The sequence below is a fragment of the Stegostoma tigrinum genome, chromosome 29 (assembly GCF_030684315.1).
Source record: "Stegostoma tigrinum isolate sSteTig4 chromosome 29, sSteTig4.hap1, whole genome shotgun sequence".
NCBI classification, from domain to species: domain Eukaryota; kingdom Metazoa; phylum Chordata; class Chondrichthyes; order Orectolobiformes; family Stegostomatidae; genus Stegostoma; species Stegostoma tigrinum.
The window spans coordinates 20020556-20041875 of NC_081382.1; the positions used below are offsets into that span (position 1 = coordinate 20020556).

Sequence of the window (21320 nt, forward strand, 5' to 3'; positions counted from 1 at the left end):
TGTGATATTTATTGAAAATTGTCCTCTGTTTCTGTGTGGTTCCGTCAATTTCAACAGCTTTGTAATGTTGTCACCACTTTTTTTTGTCAAAAAGGAATGCTATTCATGAAAGGGTTTTAGCAAATACACAATAGCAGTGCAATTTGACACTTCTCACAATAATTTTTGCTTTTCAGGATTGCACATGAAGAATAGTATGGATATGAAGAATAATGTAAGAACAATACTAAGGAAATGGTAATTATTTCTTTTTGAGATATTTTGTTGTTAAAATTAAACAATTAGAATGACCACTGTAGATGATAGCAAACAACCAGAAATGGATATATATTGCACCCCATTAAGTTGCTAACCATGATGAAAAGCTCTAAGTAGGACACAAAGAGAATCTGAGGCATAATGTTTTTGAATTCATGAAACCTATGGCCTGGTTTTAACTTTAACCCTGGTGATGCCACTTGTAATAACATCTTAAACAAAAAATACTGCCAAAAATATCTTGCTTCATTGGCATGTCATTCTCACTTAAAACAAGTTTGGATATGCATTACACCAAAGCCCATAGCATTTAAAAATAACTGAAGTTCACCTGTGACAAGCTCTACATGAATGTTACCGGAGTAAGTGGATGTTTCTTCAATTCTTTGTCATTTATTTCAAGATTATTCTATACATCAGATTACCTACTTCTATAATTCATCAAATTCACTTCATCGATACATTATGAAGAATTCAATGGAAAATCTCTTCTGTAAATGTACATTATGACCATGTTGTGAAAGCAACATAGAACAAACAGCATCAAACGGTTAGTCATATCTCTGGTAGAAGACACATGTGGGGCAGATGAATTTCCCTTCATGCGTTATTAGTGAAGGGAAAATTCCAGCCACAGTGCCTTAAGGTAGGAGCACAGACAGTTCATAATCTGTTAACATAGAAGCGGAAAGGCTGGCTCCCAGCAGACTTACAAGATCAGCATAAATTAACTGATTCATAGCAATTCATTCCTTCCAAATTAGACTGATTTACAAGCACAATTTATTAGGTGAGGCTCATTTTCTTGCCTTTTGTTTCTGTTTGACCATTAATAGGTTGGCTGTCTACATTCTAGTGCAGGAGGGGGAAAGAGCAACAATCGCGCGTACCATATTGCTTTGTCACTTTTCATTATATGAACACTGTTTTACCTTGTTGCTGCTTGTATTCCACGGGAAGGGATCATTATCACTGTAATCGTTCCAGACATCAAGGAAGCAGGATAACACCTTTAAGATGCATGACCTTGAAGCAGAGGAACTGCTTTGATCTCAAGAAGATATTATGCTTTTGCAGAGAGATGATGAAGAGGAAGGCTCCACTAGGTTATGCTGTTCAGCAGATTTGCCCAAACTCCAGTAGCAGGGGACTTCAAAATGGAAAGTCCCAGCACTTACACAGTCAGCCTTTGCTGATCTGTGTTTTTTTGCTCTTCATTTTACAATTTCTTGATTTTATATGTAGGCCAAAATTTTCTGAATAATTGGATTGAATTTTCTCTGTCTCTTCAGCGGGCTGCAATTTTCTTTCTCTAACTGAAACTAAACACGTTGGTGCATCAAAGAAAAAAAATCATAAATGTAATGTTTACCACATACTTTAAACGCAGCAATTTAACTATTTCTGAAGAAGGGTCCAGACCTGAAACGTTAACTTTCCTGTTCCTCTGATACTGCCTGGCCAGATGTGTTCTTCCAGGTCCACAGTGTGTTATATCTAATTTAGCTATTAAATTATCTTGTCAAATTCTTCCAGCATTTTACATCAGAACTTCAATAATGCAAAGTAATCAGAAAATGTGGTGACATCAGTAAACAATAGAAATGTTCAAAATTCACAATATTTTTAAAACATAAGTTGTCAAAACTTTTCATCTTCACCTCATTAGGATGGATGCAAGATTGCCAAATTTTCAAGAGAACAGCAATTTGTTCAGGGTATGTATTGGTTGAGAAATTCCATGCAAAATGACCAGGGAATGATTTCCCTCAGATTTTGTTTAAGTAAAGCAGACCTGATGTCTTTTTTTATGTTTGTAGAGGACTGAACACCATGTATGATTATAATTATCATTAAATGTGAGTTTAACTGATCATCATAAATTTGTTGTTAATCTAAAGAAATTTCCAAGGCAATGTCTCAACTAATCAGCCCCCTTGTTCTCATACAGTGTAGGTTGTTGTTCCCTTTAGATATTTCGTTATTCTTGCATCTGATCTGTTGAGTGCAAGACAAAAATCATTGACAGCATGTCCTTCTTTCTGTTAACAATATACAACCACTATTTACCAACAACTGAGTGTGATTTCCTCAACAAAAATGATTGCTTTGGTAATTTAGAGGATTTTAAAGCATTAATTTTCAACCTATTCTGCGCCACTTCATTTCAACACAGTAAGTTGCTCCATTTAACATTGTTTTGCTGCAAAATTGATAAGTTAATGGGGCCTATACGCTCATTGAGTATTTTGTAAGACTCATTTTAAGGATCTTGTGCAACCTGATTGTGGCCTAACCACACTCCCAGCATCCCAGATGTGGCCTGTTCCACACTCCCTGACTCATCCACATGTCACTTCCCTATCTTGGACTTGTTTCCATTTGAGTTCCAGATTCAATCCAATGATGAATATCTGATATCATGCAAGTGTGAATCGCAATAGCTCAAAGGTGCTGGGGATTTTATAATCTTTGTGGTTTCTCTTGAGATGACTTTGAAAAATGCTCCCGCCTCACTCATTGCTCTCCTGCCAAGGACTCATTCACAGCAAGAGTCTAGGAGAAGTACTCATGTGACCGGAAAGTTTGGGAAGTGGGATCACAGACTATATAGTAAGTCGCAAGCTACATATTGCTGTTGTTTAATGTAGTCTGCCTTAAATTTTGATTAAACTCAACAACTCACCATACTGTGGCAAATCCTGATTATCATATCATCAAGTTCAAGATGGGCAATAAATGCTGGGCCAGTCAGTGATACCCACATCGCTTGTGTGAATAAAAAAAGTTCAATCATCTCATACAATCATTGTTTAACATTACAAGTGCTCTTCCAGAAATGGCAAAAGCATTTATTTCCATGAATGACAAAAGGTTATTGAACATTTGTGGAGCTCTGCCTTTTATTCTCTTCCTTAGTGGGATTTTTTCAAAATTGGGTGTTGTTCTGAATTAGAAGGAACTCCGACCATCTAGAACAGCAATGCGCAATGAGATTCCTTTGCTGCTGCATTTTAATGATGCTGTTGTTTCTGCACCTACCTGATTAATTTCAAAGAGCGATGTCAGATACCATCCCTGAGCAAGGTCAGGAAATAAATGTAATGTGCCATAGGGTGTCACTTTCTAATGTTGTGTGTTATGCAAAAGTTTACTCAATTTAACATAATGTCAGTTAAAGCCTTTTGACAATGAGGTCATTTTTCTGCCAGAAAATATATAAATTGCACTACTGATAACAAATATGAAGAATGGATCTGAATCTGATTCTTCATAAATCAATACTGAAAATTCTGAATGAAGAAATTTCGGGATAGAAATTGTCAAAAGCAATAAAGCGTATACTGAGAGGAAAATCAAGAATCTGTTTATGGATGGCTGGAGTATATCTGAAAATGAAATTGAATGAGAACCTCTTTAAAACATTCAGAAGCTTCATAGTAAAGACACTGCAGGCAAAGACTGAAGGGCATTTGCTACAATTTATTGCTCCTATTTTAAAAGAGAGTTATATTTCAAATTAGCCCAGCATTCAGTTTGAGATTTATTGGAGGAGATTGCATTATCTTTGCCGAAAGAGCACAGAAATGTTAATGGGGGTATTAGAAGGATTACTGATGCTTCACACTCCAACTCCACCTCAACAAAAGGCTGGATAAATTCTGTGAGGGCTTCAAATTTACCTGTGATTTAGTTATATAATAAAGCAGAAATCAGAGGTTAGTGTAAAATGTGCCCCGCAGGTGAATGACTTTACTCAATTGAGCAAAATCCCTGTGCCCAGTCAGTGAACTGATATCTGAAAGTTGAAAACACTTTTTAATTAGATTTCTTTTGTACATGAAACATGTGAAAACTTATTTGTACCTGGACTGGGCTCTTGCAATTAATCATTAAGACTGGTAAATTTGAGATTGCCTCTCTCAAACTCAGTCGATAACTGGAAGAGAAGGCTCTCACTCTGCGGCGGTTGTGTTCATGGCCAGGAGGCTCAGGTTCAAGTTACTCCTGTACCAGAGATGTGTCATTACAAGTCACTCCCAGCCATCTGGAACATTTTACTTGTCACAGTGTGTTATCTTGAGAAAAGTAATTAGATGTTGTTGTCACGAAGGAGGGGGCAGTAGCAATTGAGTGAACCGTCATCCCTCCTCTTCCCACTTTCCCTGCTACACCAATGAAACAACACAAGCTGCAGCATGGATAATGTATCTCTCCTCCATACACATGAGGTAGTTGAAACATGTAGAATAAAGCCTGCAAGGTTTCCTCGCAATCTGGGTTGCATGTTTGAACCTTTCCTCAAATGGAGATTCATTGGCATCATATACCTGGGATGCAAAGGGCAGAACATGTTAATGAGGCAGTAACTGAAAACAATGTTATCCTCTTGGCAGTGTAAATAACGAATGGGACATTGTCAGTCAAATTGACAATATTGTGGGATGTGGTTGAAGGTGGTTCCCTGTCGGGCACACACAAACTAACAGTTCGTTATATCTTTGGTCATTGTTAAAGAGCAGTGGTGCTGCACATTTTTCAGATGATATTTGTAATCAGCCGTCACCAACTGGCTTCACCATTTTGCTAGGAGTTTTCTTTGTTGAAGCGGGAAGTGATAACATGCGATTGTGGGAAGGTGGTTAAATCTCCTTGACTGGATCAGGTCTACTCTAGAACTTTGTGGGAAACTAGGGAAGTGATTGGTGGCTACCTTGCTGAGATATTTGTATCATCATTATGGGAGGTGCCGGAAGACTGAAGCTTGGCTAATGTGGTGCCATGTTTTAAGAAAGGTGGCAAGGAAGAGCCAAGGAAGTATAGCCTGGTAAGCTTGACATCAGTGGTGGGTAAGTAGTTGGAAGGGGTTCTGAGGGATAGGATTTACATGTATTGGGAATGCCAAAGACTGAATAGGAATAGTGAGCATGGTTTTGTGTGTTGGAAATTGTGTCTCACTAACTTGGAGTTTTTTGAAGAAGTGACGAAGAGTATTGATGAAGGCAGAATGGTGGATGTTGTCAATATGGGCTCCAGTAAGACATTCGACAAAGTTCCACATGGTAGACCAATTAACAAGATCACACAGAATACAGGGAGAACTAGCCATTTGGACACAAAATTGGCTTGAAGATGGGAGACACAGGGTGTTGATGGAGGGTTGCTTTTTGGACTAGAGACCCATGACCAGTGGTGTGCTGCAAGGATCAGTGCTAAGTCCACTGCTTTTTGTCATTTATATAAGTGATTTATATGTCAATATAGGAGGAATGGTTAATAAGTATGGTCAATAAGTTAGTTAGATGATACCAATAGGAGGGGCTATTTCCCCTAAAGGGTCAGAGGCTGAGGGGTGTGCTCACAGAAGTTTATAAAATCATGAGGGGTATGGATAAGATGAATAGTCAAGGTCTTTTCACAGGGTGGGGTGTCTAAAACCAGAGGGCATAGCTTTACGCTAAGAAGGGAAACATTTAAAAGAGACGTAAGGGCCAACTTTTTCATGAAGAGAGTAGCGTGTGTGTGGAATGAGCTGCCAGAGGAAGTGGCGGAGGCTGGTAAAATTACAACATTTAAAAGGCATCTGGATGGGCATATGATTAGGAAAGGTTTAGAGGGATATGGGCCAAATGCTGGCAAATGGGACTAGATTTATACAGGATATCAGGTTGGCATGGGCAAATTTTTCCAAAGGGTCTGTTTCTGTGGTGTATATCACTGACACTTTGAGAGGATTGGCAGAGAATAAGGGGGTGGTGGGAGGTTGGAGAGGTGGCGGAGGTTAGAAACAGATGAAGCAGCAGGGCCCGTGATTTCTCTCCCCAGCCTTGCCATCATGGCTTTAGTTTCCACCCCATTACTTTCTACAGATTCATATGTATACTATGCTTTTATTAATCTTCTACAGTGAAAGTGATTCAATAGTAACTGAAAGAAAGAAAGAAGACATTATTATAAACAAGTAATCTGGACTGAAAGAAATTCATAATGGCATAGCTTCCAAACATTCAATTTTTGTTTTTAAGTCAAGATACTGCTTCTGCACTGTGCCATTATCTGTCATGTTGAGAGGAGCCTGATAATGATGACTTTAAAAAAAACCCAGAAAAGCTCAAACATTGGTTAAACCTTTTTTATTTGCTGGTCATCTTTCACTATGTTGGTGATCACAAGTAAGATTAAGGAAATACAAAACAAGTACTGGGAATTAAATTCCTGTAATTGTGCGTCCATCCACAGCATTTTTTTTAAATAAATGATTCGAGTTACAGGGGTAGGTGGTGGTCATGAGGGAGGGGAGGGGGAGAGTGGGGGCACATTGTGTATCCATTACTGTCATTTTGTTTTGTGTTTCCTCCAGCTATGACTATGTATCACATTGCACAGTTGCACTTTTTAAGAACAGTTGTTGCAGGTATGTAAGCAGTAATCAAGCCAATTTAATTGTGACAATATCAAACACACATCTACATTTTTTTAAATATAAATTCAGTATTTTTATAATCAGCATCAGCAGATTGACTAACATGGTCAGGGGATGCGTTCCTAGTTCTGAGTCTAGAAGTATTGTTTCTGCATCTGTCAACACAGGCTTTAGAAAATCAGAAATAAAAACAAAGTTCTGGAGACACTCATTCCCAAACTAATGGTTTTATGGAACCTTTCTGTTCAAGCTCTCATTGATTAACATCAATTTCTAAAACATAAAATGACATTAAGTAAACAGACCAAGTCATTCAAATCTAAATGAAAATGTTAACACCCAGATAGTTATAGGAGTTTCAGATTCAATATGATTCATCTGCGAAACAGTTCTTAAGAACAGTCTTCGAAAAATTAACTCAGTTTCTCTCTCCACTAAAGCTGCCAGACCTGCCGAGTTTCTCTGGAACATTTTTTATTTTAGTACAAACGTCTGGAGTGTTATGATTTTCATTTAAATGCCAGTCATGAATACAGATATTGATGAAATATTGCATTATTCTGTACACCAATGTGTTAACAGTCTTCCAAAGCAATTGATCAGATGGCAGTGTATCCTTTCAATTCCACACAACAAAATGAGAATCGGCAATTAATACACAGATTATTTTTAAAAAATCAGTTGATTCACAAAGTGATACATTGTAGAAATGGATCTGGAATTAATTGGTTTGCAAGTAAGTGGCTGTATTATTCCTAATGCTTCTTACTGATTGCTCTTGCAAAATTGGAGGCAGTATCCCCTCCAGCATCAACCTTCAGAAAGGTATGTTACTGTTACCTTTTGGTGAAACTTAACGACTTGTTAGTGTTGAAAAGCCAGCATCATTTTAAAGATTTTATTTTTTTTAAACATTTAAATACAAACACTTAACACTCAAAGAAAGAAGTATGTCCTCAGTCAATAAACATCTTTAAACCTGCACTCTTTCTAAATACAAGTATTTACATATTCTGTTGTCATGTTTTAAATAAATGTGCCTTATAACAATCAGTTTGCTTGATCTACTGTACAATTGAAAGCAAGTGCTTAATCTGCTGTAATTGGTTGTACTTCCCCCTGTTTGGAACCATTTAAGATTTACTTTAAAGAAACTAATCAAATGGTTTCAATACAAATGGATAGTGAACTTGTTTCGCACATAGCTGTACACCTTCAGGGCTGAGGACTGAGCAATTCTAAATATAACGGTCTGCAAAATATTGAAACTATAGCATATTGAATGTATCCTAACCCTTGAGTATATGTTACGTGCAGCGTTATATTTTTGAACACTGAAGAGAATATGTTTTGCCCAGATTCCTGTGTTGGGGATCTGATGATGTGTCCAATACTCTGTTACTTTAGAATATCTTTCACAATATACGCATCTGTTCCAAAGTCAGATTTTATTTGTTTTGTGACCAAACTTAATCAGTTAACAAATGCTGCATGTGAAAACTTGTCAGGCAATTACACAGGAATTTACAATTTCATTTCCATTTCCATTTTCATTCCATTATTGCAAGCCAGTAATGGCTTAGCTTGTCATTCATAACTATGGATTACAGGGAAGGTGTGGGATTCAACTTGAGCCACAGTGAAAACAGCATCTGCTGTAAGCTCGCTGATTAAAAATCTGTACAAATTTATTCATGAAATTCTTAAGACCATTGACTCACAACAAACAACTACAGGGCAGCATGTTTTAGGAAAGCTGTCAAGGGTTATAATCCAAAGGGGATTTAATACAATGAAATCAGGATGAAAGACCTCCAGTTATCTGGAGAAACCAGAGAAATGGGTAAAAACAAACCCGAAAGAACTGCAGATGCTGTCAACCTGGAACAAAAACAGATGTTGCTGGAAAAGCCCAGCAGGTCTGGCAGCATCTGTGAAGGGAAAAACAGAGTTAACGTTTTGGGTCCGGTGACCCTTCCCCAGAACATAGGTTGTTTTCCATAGAACAAAGAAGTTTAAGGGAAGATTTGATATGCATTCAAAATCTGAAAGTACTTGGACAGAATAAGAAGAAATAGTGGCAGAGAGGTCATTAGGCAAAGGCCCCAAATTTCATGCATTTAACAAAATTACACAACAGAAAAGGGTTTTGTGTAACTAGTTATGAAGTGGAATATCCTTTCCAAAAAGGTGATGGATGTAGATTTAGTAATTTTGAAACGGGAGCTGAGTAATTGCTTGAAAAGGAATCATTAGCTGGGCTAGGATAGGGAAGAGAGACTAATGGTATAGCTCTCTTCACAAGTACAATGAGCTGAATGCTAAGTTATTTTGCTGTATCATTCATTGACAGTGAAAATGACAGTTGAAACAATATAGAGCAAGGCCAGGCCAGGTTTTGGAGATTATGGACGAGGTTGCTTGAGTCAATGCAGTCAGAGTGAGTGAGAGCAGGGAGTGATGTTTGTATAGATTTTCTAGAATTTCTATTCCTGATGTTTTCAAGTACTGGAGAACTTCTGCCCTGATGTGATAAGTATGGGAGGGCTTTGACAATATAATACTGGCCAAAGACAGGTTTTCTGTGTGGTTGAACTAAACAGCTGCAGTGATGGAGCCATCAAATATGTAAATGTACTTAACTGAAGAATTATACGGAGTTTAATTACCAAACAAACTGTTGTGTTGGGGTGAATTTATTTCAAAATTAAACAAAGAAAGACTTGACTGATATCAAAGAAGACCACTGAAAATATTAGTTTAAAATATCTACATCACAGTAAAAGATCAATGACTACTTCAATTTTAACCGCTTGTCCTTCATTGATACTGAAGTTCTGACTAATAATGTCACTTAAGTCTAGGTCAGAGTTGGTGTTGTCAAATTTCGGGCCTCCCATTCCCAAAGAATCAGTGAATGAGATGCAGTAACTACATGCCGTTGGAATGGGAAAGCTCCATTGACTGAGGCATTTTCATGGGTTTTGCTGTAATAACAAAATGGATACTGCTGGACCTGTGCAGGAAGAAAATCAAATGCCCTTGAAATGGAAGCCTCTCAGTTAACAACAAGTGGTCCTTCAGCTTTTTACTACTTTTTACCACTCCTTCTGGAACCACAAACTGCCAGTAGTATAACTTCAGGTCAGAGAGAATGTCACTTCTTCTTTCTGCAGTGTCTTTTCATGTTAGACTGGCAGACTGATCCAGGTTCACTGGGTCATGACTCTCTCTACACCCCAAAAAAAATTAACTTTTTGACTTAAGTCTGTTAACAAATCTGGTTATATAGAATTGGATAGAGTGCTGCAGGTTGTTAATGGTCCTCTTCATTTGTCAAATTAAAGAAATCATTAGTGAGATATGCTTGTGTTTTTAAGGTACTTTGATGAAATTTACAATTGCACTAAACCATTCTCTGGTCCTATATGTGCTTATAATTCTCAAGTAGAGGGCCGATTTAAGGCTGTAGTTTATTATCACTTGGTTCATGACTGTACCACAAGAATTTACAACAAACAGCCATTTTGACACCATTAGATATGAGCTTGCATCTGACAGATGTGAACAGATGTTAGAGGTGACTGGTCATTTGCTTTTTGAAGCAAGCTCACGTATGGTCACAAGGATATGACACTGACAGACTGCTGCATTGTGTGCTAAGTGACCAGAGTACGTGTGACATTAACAGCTGTACCAATGCAATCTCCATTGGAAACATGTTGGCCCTAATTTGATTATTGCCTTTGTCCCTTGGCAACCATTTGTAACTGTCTGTAGCTTACAAGCTAGAGTCCAGAGCTTTTCATCTAGTCTTTGATGAAGTATTTAGTCATCTTGTATAAAACTAATACCCCAATCTCTCAGCAGCAGGTCTTTCTGTCGCAGTGTGATGCACAATACTGCAATGTTCCTTTTGCGTAGGGCATGTCTGTTAAATAATCATTCACCTTCTCCATATTCACAGAGAACTTAATCCTAAACTTCATTGCATCTTATATTTGTACAAAAATAGAAACTTCTTTGGGGTGTTTTACACTGGTGAATGGAGTTAATAGGATGTAATTTCTATCTGATTCATAGGCTCTTGTTTCGAGTACCAATTCAGTTCAAGGAAGCAGACAGTTTTACAACATAACTATGTTGCTTTTGTAAATTTGATTGTTATACAGAGCAATTTGGCTGCTCAGCCCATTTAATTGTCCTTTCTCCAATCCTATGTTTCCAGTTATTTTAGATTTTATATCTTGTATGAGTTCATTGGCGTTGAAAGAGACAGCTGTCCATTCGGAACCACTTCAGTCACATCATCCTCGAGCAGTCCCGAAACATCAGCATTGGGGATGCTGTCATGGTAACTGCTGAAACTTATGTTGTCCTCCTTCAGTTCTATGGTCCAGAAGGGAGCATTTAACTTCCGGTTTCGATACTCCCGGTAAACATAGACACCAGCCACGAAACCCATGAGCAGGACGACCACAGCAGTAATAACCACCAGCACCACGACGTTAAACTGAGTCCATGATATTTCAGGTGTCACTGGTTCGGCTGTGCTCACCATGCTCTGGGGTGTGCTCAATAAAGTTGACAGGAATGTCTGAGTCTTTGCACTAAATGTACTGTTTGTGACTGAAGTTGACGGGGAGATTGTCGTGCTGGTACTCGAAATAGTGGTTGTTGGCATGGAAGCTGTTGTCAGTACTGTGGTTATTTCTGGAAAAGGAAGGAAAGGAGTTAATACGAGGCAGAAAGCTGAATCATTTCAGTGTAACATAGGCTATGAACATTTATTGCATTATAGGACTGAACGTATCCCTTACAGAAATGTAACTCCCATTTCTTTGCAAGGTTTTCTGAATCACTAAGTGATCTTATTTCTACTCCAAGCCTGTGCTTCAGAGGCCAGCTGCTGTTTAGTTTGAGGACTAGAATGCAACCACTTTGTTGTCTTCAAATGTTGTAAGGCAAGTGGGGAGGTAAAAGCTCCTATTACACACCAAATGACTAGGTTCTCTATTTACAAAAGGGGTTCCCAAAGAAAGGTAGTGCCAGCAATAGGCCTCATATCAGGAAATACTTTCTGCCTGAAAAAATAAACTCCTCTTCTTGTCCCCACCTCTGCCTAATGTATCATATCAAAATTACTTATGGAATTTCATTCTATAACTACATATTATTAAGCCTCTCTCCCACCCCTCTAAACCAAAGCTCATACAGGGAGCTGAAGGATTCTCTCTTGTTTATTTATAACATGTATATAACTAATGGAGTTCAATGCCTTGAATAGAAACCAATATTTTCAAAGAGAAATGAAAGGGAATATGTCATTACGCTCATTAAAGCTACTAGAAACCAACAAAGAGCAGCATCATTCATTAGTTGACGAGCAACTGCAAATAGTAAAATGGCTCAAGTTGCTTGTGAACATTATTCCATTGTAACAAAAGCATCCGGGTTTCTTGCCAGTGTTTGCGTCAGTAGTGTTTATAAAATCATGCATTTGGCAGGTTATATAATGAACTGAGTCAGTTGGCTATTCATTTTGAATAATTAATGTGCATTTCAAAGCAGAACACTTCATTAAGAATTGATTGCATTGTTCTTAAAATGTCAAATGCTTGTCACTCTGTTGTATACCTTGGATTATGTGCACATAAAATACAAAACCAATACAGTTAGCATATTTGGACATTATTTTTAAACGACCTGTTCACACATGTTAAAAAAACACCTCTGCAGCAAGTGACCCTTGGTTCCAGGTATCCTGGCTTGAGGTAGGGCAACTACCGCTGTGCTACAAGAGTCCTTACTTTGGCATATCCATACATGTAAACTCAGTTCAGCAGCTTATTTCATTCACTGTTATTTATTAAAATGATGAATGTCCAGCAGGTGGTGCCATTTCAGCACCTTTTCAGCAAAAATGAAATCAGACATTGTTCTTAAAGGTTACACTGCGTTGCAAACGATTCAACGATCTAAAATAGATCAAAGGTGATGATCATTGAAGTTCGTGAAAATTCTAGTATCCATTCCAATCCAAATATTTATTTAACAAAGTAGGAAATTTAGGTTCAGCTTGCCATTTTTTATAAATTGTTCTGACAAGTGGATGATGGATCTGTTATTGAATTTTGGGATGATTGGAGTTGATCTGTGATGAACTATATAATTCATTCCTGTTTGTTTAAGTGATAGGGATAATCATGACAGGACCCTGAAATCAATATCTTGCAAGGAAACATGTGGTATCTTTTGGAACTATATGAAACAAATCTAACAGCTATAGACAGATAATTAGATGTTAAAAGTGAAATAGATTACACACATTTTTGTCAATTTTAGCTCTATTCTGTGTACAAAACAACAATGAGCCTTCAACTATCTCTTTATAATCCCTACCATCCAGTCTGTATGCTATCTGCCTCCTTGCTGGAAAATTATCAAAGAAATTTGAACTATACATGTGAAAACTGAAAAGTGAACTGATGCTGGATACATAACAATGGAGGGGGTAATATAATCTTTGATCTGCAGTCTTTCCTATCTGTGTTGTCCTCCTGATTCAGCAATGAATGCAGAGATGAATTTTCAGTGGGTGGAAAATGAACAAGTTTGATGAAGTGAGCTGCATTATTCCCTTCAACTCAAAAACAAAGTTGCTGGAAAAGCTCAGCAGGTCTGGCAGCATCTGGGAAGGAAAGAACACAGTTAACGTTTTGGGTCCGGTGTACTTCTGAGGGAGGGTCACCAGACTCGAAACGTTAACTTTGTTTTTTCTTCATAGATGCTGCCAGACCTGCTGAGCTTTTCCAGCAACTTTGTTTCTATTCCTGATTTACATCTGCAATTTTTTTCAGTTTTTATTTACGCATTATTCCTTTCAGTGTCCAGAGTTTCCGTACGTATTGATCAAACTGAACCAGATGACAGTACTTTTCCAGTTCAATACATGAGCCACCATACTGTCGTATGACAAAACAGATGCATTGATTTGACCTGTTCTGTCCCATTAATGGGTAACCTACTTATTCAATCAGTCTATAGTTCAGGAGGCGCTTCATTGGTACATTACAAATAGAACAGCTGCTTTTTTCTTTCATTCATTGAACAGTGTGATTTAATCCCGAGGTTTATGGCAAAAGACCCAGATGGAACATAAGGAAAAGATTTTTTATATCAAAAGTGAGTTTTTGTTGGAATGGACGATCTGAAGCATGGTGGTAGCCAATTTAATAACAATATTCATTTGGGAACTCGAATAAATACTTGAAGGGGATATTTTTCAGGGTTTTGGGGAAAAGGAAGGTGAGCAGAACTAATGAAAAGCTTTTCCAAGGGGCCCCCACACTGACATGGTGGTCCAGTGGCCACTTGCTATGCTGCATCTTTTTGAGTTTTTCAATAAAATCTCTTTCTTTCCCTCTCCCCATGCTTAGGAAAAGAAAATGGTTCGGATGATCATCCTGAGTAGGTTGAGGTTATTAAACTAAATTCTGAGATTTGATTATTAAGGGACCTTAATCTGACATCTGACATGGGACATGGTTTAGTAGCAGCCACACAGCGGAGCTGAGGGTATTGGTTAGCAGTTTCCTTGTTCTCTCTAGTACCACTGGTCTAATCAAAACTACAGTGTGATGCAAAAATAAAAGCTATTCCTAAAACATTTTAACATTTTTTAATATATGGTTTGAATCAATGTCCAGCCATAATGTCGAGAGGGCTGGAATATAAAAGCAGCGATGTGCTTCTGAGGCTTTATAAAGCTCTAGTTAGGCCCCATTTAGAATATGGTGTCCAATTTTTGGCCCCACACCTCAGGAAGGACATACTAGCCCTGGAGTGTGTCCAGCGGAGGTTCACACGGATGATCCCTGGAATGGTAGGCCTAACATACGATGAATGGCCGAGGATCCTGGGATTGTACTCATTAGAGTTTAGAAGGTTGAGGGGAGATCTAATAGAAACTTACAAGATAAGGCATGGCTTCCAAAGGGTGGACGCTGGGAGGTTGCTTCCGTTAGGTGGGGAGACTAGGACCTGTGGGCACAGCCTGAGAATTAGAGGAGGTAAACTTAAAATGGAAATGAAACATTTCTTCAGCCAGAGAGTGTTGGGCCTGTGGAATTCATTGCCACGGAGCGCAGTAGAGGCCGGGACGTTAAATGTCTTCAAGGCAGAGATTGATGAATTTTTGATCTCGCAAGGAATTAAGGGCTACGGGGAGAGTGCGGGTGAGTGGAGCTGAAATGCCCATCAGCCATGATTAAATGGCAGAGTGGACTCAACGGCTGAATGGCCTTACTTCCACTCCTATGTCTTATAGTCTTATAACGGCAATGAAAATAATATTGTCTTTCAGATATTTTTATAGAATGGCTTGCTGGTGTCAAATATTTTCAATAAAAAGCAATTGAGTGGGTAACACAGCAGTCTGAGCCCAGAGTCTGTGTATGAAGGGCAGAGAATGTGTTTAAATTGGTTTAGCCAATTGTGGAGGAATTATTTATGGATTGTTGCACAGAAAACCTTACGAAATAAGCTTTCACACAGACCTGAAGGATCACACTGGCGTGTCAGCAAATAGGATGTGTCCTGTTAAATAGGCAATTGCTGAAAAACTGGCCATGGTTCATTGTTTTTAATGTGAGTTTAGATAATTATTAAACATGTGATTGGCTTGTGGGTGACACAGCACAATGGAAAACCAATGCCTGGTACCATGATTAACATGGCAACGCCACCATTAGAGCACCGGTGGAGCTGTGCTATTGTAGGCACTCTTAATCTCCATCTCTCGCAGGGGACCGAAAACAAGCAAATATCTACCCGGCTTCCTTGTTATACACACAGCATTGATACACAATGGGGTCAAGGAACTCATCTGGACTGCACCTGAACCTTCTAAGCATGCATCTAATGATATCCTCTTACCCCCAATTATTGTTCAGTGATCAAACTGGATGCTCACCTATTTGGCAGCTCCCTGCCACAGCATCTCCCGTGTATCCTTCGGCGCATTTCTCGCAGTGAAAGCCTGTTGTGTTTAATGTGCAGCTCAGGCACCGCCCGGACTCCGAGTCACAGATCGGTTGCCTGCTGTTTATATCTATGTTGTTGTTGCATTCACACCTCACACAAATGCTGTCTGAATTGTAGTAGCCGTCAGCACACTCCTCACAGTTGGAGCCAAAGTAGCCAGGCTTGCACTGGTCACAAACTGCCTCACCTGATACTGTGTAGGGAAACACACAAAAAAGACACAAGATTTAGTAACAAGGCACAGCACTTGATATCATACTTAACGTACCTGCAGACTCCACAGATCTCTTGTTATATTACTTGAAAATAAAATCTATGTATTTGTGCCAGTCAGTTATAATCAAGTTCTACAAAATGGAAAATAACTGTCTTCTTGTCAATCAGTCAAACACAGGCTCCTGTGATACTTTTTGAAGAGTAACATTTCATTTGGAAAAAAAACAGCAACACTGGCTATGTAGCTCTTTACTGTGCTGAAGTGTTTGTCTAGTTTCCAGGCTTGAGTCCTGGAATGTAAAACCCATAGCCTTCAGACTCGGCTCAAATTGACACAGTTGCAGTGCCAGAAAAGTAAAGCTATTACACACTAGGACACCATGTAGCTCAAGTTGTGTAGTTACTTTAATCAATTTGTTGCATCACGCTATGTCGGACATTCACGGCAAATGGGACGTGAACCTAGACGTCCTGGGCCCAGAGGTAGTGACACAACCTCTGTGTCACAAGAACTCTCCATGTGTATTTATAAGTTTGTTTAATGTCAGAATTCACTGACATCAATTTAACGTCTTAACCTGCTGTAATAGATACATTCACTGAGCCACAGCAAACCACACTGTGACCATTCTAATACAAGCATTTAAGTGAACAGATTGGTGAAAATCTGATTCCACTTATCTGCTGAATGTCCAAGCTCCCACTGGTTGATAAGGGAATGAAGTTTAATGTTGGAAATGGCAAAATCTCCATGGAGATTGCACAATCTTTGTGAGCAGCTTTCACTGTCGTGCAGTTGTTTAGTAATTATTTACAATTTATGCCTCAAATCTCTGCAAAGTGGATCTTTCAGTTTGTGATGCGATGGTTCAACTCATTCTGCTAATTTATCAGATACTTCTTCATTTCTGTTTAGTTATGCTTCTTCTAAATTGTCGGATTCTAAATGTTGGTATGATTGGATAGATCAAACATATTTGGAAAAGTAAGAACATAAGCTAAGAACTGCGGATGCTGGAGATCTGAAACAAAAACAAATTGCTGGAAAAACTCAGCAGGTCTGGCAGCAGCTCTGGGGAGAGATACAGAGTTAATGTTTTCAGTCCACTGACCATTCTTCAGAACTGGAAATTCATTTTGTTGTAGATAAGTAACTTCAAAAGATGTATTATGAGTAAGTATTAAATTGGTTGTCATTCTGGGAATTTAGGTGATCTAACACTGTGATGGCGACAGATAAAAACAATGCTCTACTCTCCCCAGTTCAAATGGTCAAAATCTTTGTCACAATTTACGCCCATCTTCAATATTCGCTGTTCAAGGACTGACCATTACTTAAACATATGGGCTGGATTTTCCCATGTATTTGGCTGGGTTATTTTCAGGGAGTTTCATGGAACCATCCTCGTTCATGGTGACTTTTCTCACAACTTTCTGCTGCTCACCTCATTCATTGTATGTTCAGACTCCATGATGCCTTCTCATCTAGTCTTGCAGTAGAGGTGTGAATGTTCACTGCTACTCGGACCTTGAGCTATTCAAACGACTGGTGTCACATATAAACCACAGCCTCACACCACTTTAAACACTACAGGCCAGGAACTGGTCTCCATGCTCTGCTCTCTGTAAGATGTCTCGGAAAGGTCACTGGCATCCTGCTTGGGAGGAAGGGACCTGAGCTGCTGGTGGGGAGGGTGGTAGAGGGGCCAACTCTCCTTCACTCAGTTTGACTGACAAAAGAACAGCCACTGTGCCAGGCACAGCCAGCCTGAACCCAGATAGCCCTTTCACACACCAAGAGAAATGTGTAGCAGAGCTGCAAGATTAATAGCCTTTTATACTCCGTGAGAGTTAAGTTTCACAATTTTCTTTCTGTTGCCTCACACTTACCCTAACTCACCTCCCACCAAACCTAATGGTCTACAGCTCTCACCATTGCATGCAGCATCTCCACTCAATGTCTCCCACTTACCTCCACCCACACCCCCAAACTCTTAACCAATTCTGTCCTCTGCACTGCCTACTTTCTCACCACCTTTCATCTCAATCAATTCCTCTTTCTGTCTCATTGCAACATGAAAACATTTCAGAAGCACGTAGAGAGGACCAAGAAGGGAGTGGCTGACAGTTGTGTCCTCAATCCCTATGAGCAGATCCTTGGAATGGTTACAGAAGACTGTGGCTGCTTTATGGGGACACAGAGACCTGTATGTTGAGGAGCCCCAATAAGCTTCATTGTGCTGTGCTCGCTGCTCTCCCATTACTAGCATTGCGAATGTGCTCAAGCTTCTACCCCAACTGCACAACTCATGGTGTCTCCTCTTGTATCATCAGTAGCACCCACACAAGCTCCATTCAGAAGAGACCAGCCCCACACCCAGCAGTTCCTCCTTCACCCCGAGGAAGAAGTCACATATCCTTCATAGGATGCCCTAGCAAAACTGTCTCTTGCACCTTCCACCAACTAAGAGGCTTGCACCTTGCTAAGTACTTATCTACAATTGATTCAGGATCACAGTGCTGTGAGCTCTCCACTGGAACCTCTCCATGCTGGGTGAGGGAGAAGTGCTCTCGGTCGGTGGACTCAGAGGACCGCACAGCCCCAGGCAGGAGAGATCCCCTGATACTGGCTATTAATAACTTCATACAAATGCGCAAACACAGTCTAGAGAACAGCAGTGATAATGGGAACTGCAGATACTGTAGAATCCAAGATAACAAAGTGTGGAGCTGGATGAACACAGCAGACCAAGCAGCATCTCAGGAGCACAAAAGCTGACGTTTCGGGCCTAGACCCTTCATCAGAGAGGGGGATGGGGGGAGGGAACTGGAATAAATAGGGAGAGAGGGGGAGGCGGACTGAAGATGGAGAGAAAAGAAGATAGGTAGAGAGGGGAGTATAGGTGAGGAGGTAGGGAGGGGATGGTCAGTCCAGGGAAGACGGACAGGTCAAGGTGGCAGGATGAGGTGGTAGGTAGGAAATGGAGGTGCGGCTTGAGATGGGAGGAAGGGATGGGTGAGAGGAAGAACAGGTTAGGGAAGTGGAGACAGGCTGGGCTGGTTTTCGGATGCGGTGGGGGGAGGGGAAAGAACTGGGCTGGTTTTGGGATGCAGTGGGGGAAGGGGAGATTTTGAAGCTTGTGAAGTTCACATTGATACCATTGGGCTGCAGGGTTCTCAAGCGGAATATGAGTTGCTGTTCTTGCAACCTTCGGGTGGCATCATTGTGGCACTGCAGGAGGCCCATGATGGACATGTCGTCTGAGGTATGGGAGGGGGAGTTAAAAGGGTTCGTGACTGGGAGGTGCAGTTGTTTGTTGCGAACCGAGCGGAGGTGTTCTGCAAAGCGGTCCCCAAGCCTCCGCTTGATTTCCCCAATGTAGAGAACAGCATGCAGGTTTTTCAGAGACACTTGTATACTAGGTTAAAGAAAGGAGGAGTCCAGCAACATTAACATACCTTGCTAGTCCTGGCAAGCTGTCTCCACGGGCAGGTGGGTGGGCACCTTGAACAGCCAAGACCAGCAGAGAGCTTGGTGGCTGCCATAGGGTCAGGCAGACCTACATTCCTTCACATCAGCCACTAGCAGTCAGCATCAGCAACCCAGGGTACAAAAGGCACTGAGCTCACTCTAAATGGGTTTTCCAATCAAGGGGACAGCCAGACACCCAGACAAAGGAGGAATTGACACACAGACACCACCCCCCCACACCTTCCTCCAGATGTCTCCTCCCAGGACACAGCAGGAGGACTGGGTGCTTCCCATTCTTTTGAACGCCCAATTCTTTAGAAATTACAGACAAGGAGAGTGGGTTTCCATCCAGGAAGGACACACTGAGCAGGTCTGGGTCTTCTGGCCACAAACATCCCTGGGGTTATCCATCCAAATGGTCAAGGCTAACAGTGGGAAAGCACGAAAATAAAAATGCTCTGAGGCATCTAGACAGCACAGGTGATACTTCATTTGTAAATACAATTTCACATAACATCTGTTAATATTTATACAGGCCTGAGACTAATGTACCTATAATCCTCGGACTGGGTTGGGTTTGACCTGGAGGACTGATAGTGGTTCAGTCCCCAGATTGGATTGACACAGATCCCCGCCACCTCATCACACCAGCTGACCACGGCCAACTCCCTGGACTGAGACTGGATGATGTCCCTATCCTGAGTGTGGTGGCAGCCCCTTTACTCCACAAAAGATTATCTTCTTAGATTTTCAGACATGGTTATTCAATTGGAGCCAGTGCAGTGTGTTTGCCACGTAAGCTGCTGGGAAATGCTGAGGGTGTATCCTTGATGTGCAACGTCCCATAAAGCAAAATGTCTGCCCCCTTGACTGTTCAGTGCTGGCAGCCATGATGAGCTGCTTGGCTTTACGTCTATGCAAAAAAGCAAGTCAAGGCAGAGATTCCGTGAGCCTGTAAGTTCTCAACAATGTGGTAATGTGCCAGGTATCAAAGCAAAGCAGTGATGCTGACTGTCCATTGTGAGTGACCACCAAGAAATAGAGCAAAGAGCTATGAGACAATTGTGTGTCCCCACACATGGAGGAGAACTGCCGTGTAAGGTATCAGTGAGCATCAAACTGCAGAGGAGGATTCCTGAAGTGTATATTGACTAGTCCAAGATTGTCCATGATGAGGTGGTGAGGCTGGAGATTTGCTGATACCAACATCCATGGCTAAAGGATGGAGGCGTCTCTTACCTATGCAGAAAGCAATAAAACGCTAATCAATGGAGCTTAAGATGGAGGACCGGAGAACTGGGCAGCGATCAGCAGCTGCCAGGCAACACTCTGAAGTCAAGTTGGGAATTGGCACCATCTACTTTCTCAGCACTGCCTGGAAGAATTGCAAACTGCATATGAATGAGATGGGATTAGCAAAATAAGAGACGCAAATACTTAGTGCTCACTACTTATTAGCCAGATTCTCACCTTACTTTCAAAACCTTAAAGGGAAAATCAGTCAATTTTATCAATATTGAGAAGCAGATTTTTCCCATTCTCACCAGATTCTTCTATGTTTCCCACCTCAGCCCACATTGGTCAAGGGACAAGAAAATTCTATCCCTTTTTGTGTTTTTAATTTAAAAATATTAAACAGTTGGATTTGTGTTCCAGTCAGGTAGTTACTCTTTTCATAGAGTTCATAGAATCCCTACAGTGCGGAAAGAGGCCATTTGGCCCATCGAGTCAACACTGACCTACCAAAGACCATTCCCGACACCAGATCCAGCAACAACAAGCAACACCACCAACCACCACCCCCTCCCAACCCAACCTATCCTCATAGCCCCACATTTACCAAGGCTAATGCACCTGGCCTGCATATCCCTGGGCTGTGGGAGGAAACCAGAGCAGCCAGAGGAA

At 40.4% G+C, this 21320-nt stretch overlaps 1 protein-coding gene and 1 long non-coding RNA gene across 3 annotated transcripts in view; both read right to left on the reverse strand.

Moving 5' to 3' along the window:
* LOC125465409 (uncharacterized) overlaps positions 1 to 1348 on the reverse strand; it is a 112660-nt gene extending 111312 nt beyond the window's left edge. Inside the window, exon 1 of the long non-coding RNA XR_007250238.2 lies at positions 1191 to 1348. This is a non-coding gene — a long non-coding RNA (uncharacterized LOC125465409). The remainder of the gene's footprint in view (positions 1 to 1190) is intronic.
* Positions 1349 to 6404: 5056 nt separating this feature from the next.
* Positions 6405 to 21320, reverse strand: part of LOC125465487 (multiple epidermal growth factor-like domains protein 9) — a 307302-nt gene continuing 292386 nt past the window's right edge. For both annotated transcript variants that reach the window (XM_059638230.1, XM_048559081.2), the window contains 2 exons: positions 15657 to 15920; positions 6405 to 11395 (listed from right to left, as the gene is read on the reverse strand). In XM_059638230.1, the coding sequence (XP_059494213.1) occupies positions 10923 to 11395; positions 15657 to 15920 (737 nt within the window). In that variant the 3' untranslated portion in view covers positions 6405 to 10922. The remainder of the gene's footprint in view (positions 11396 to 15656; positions 15921 to 21320) is intronic.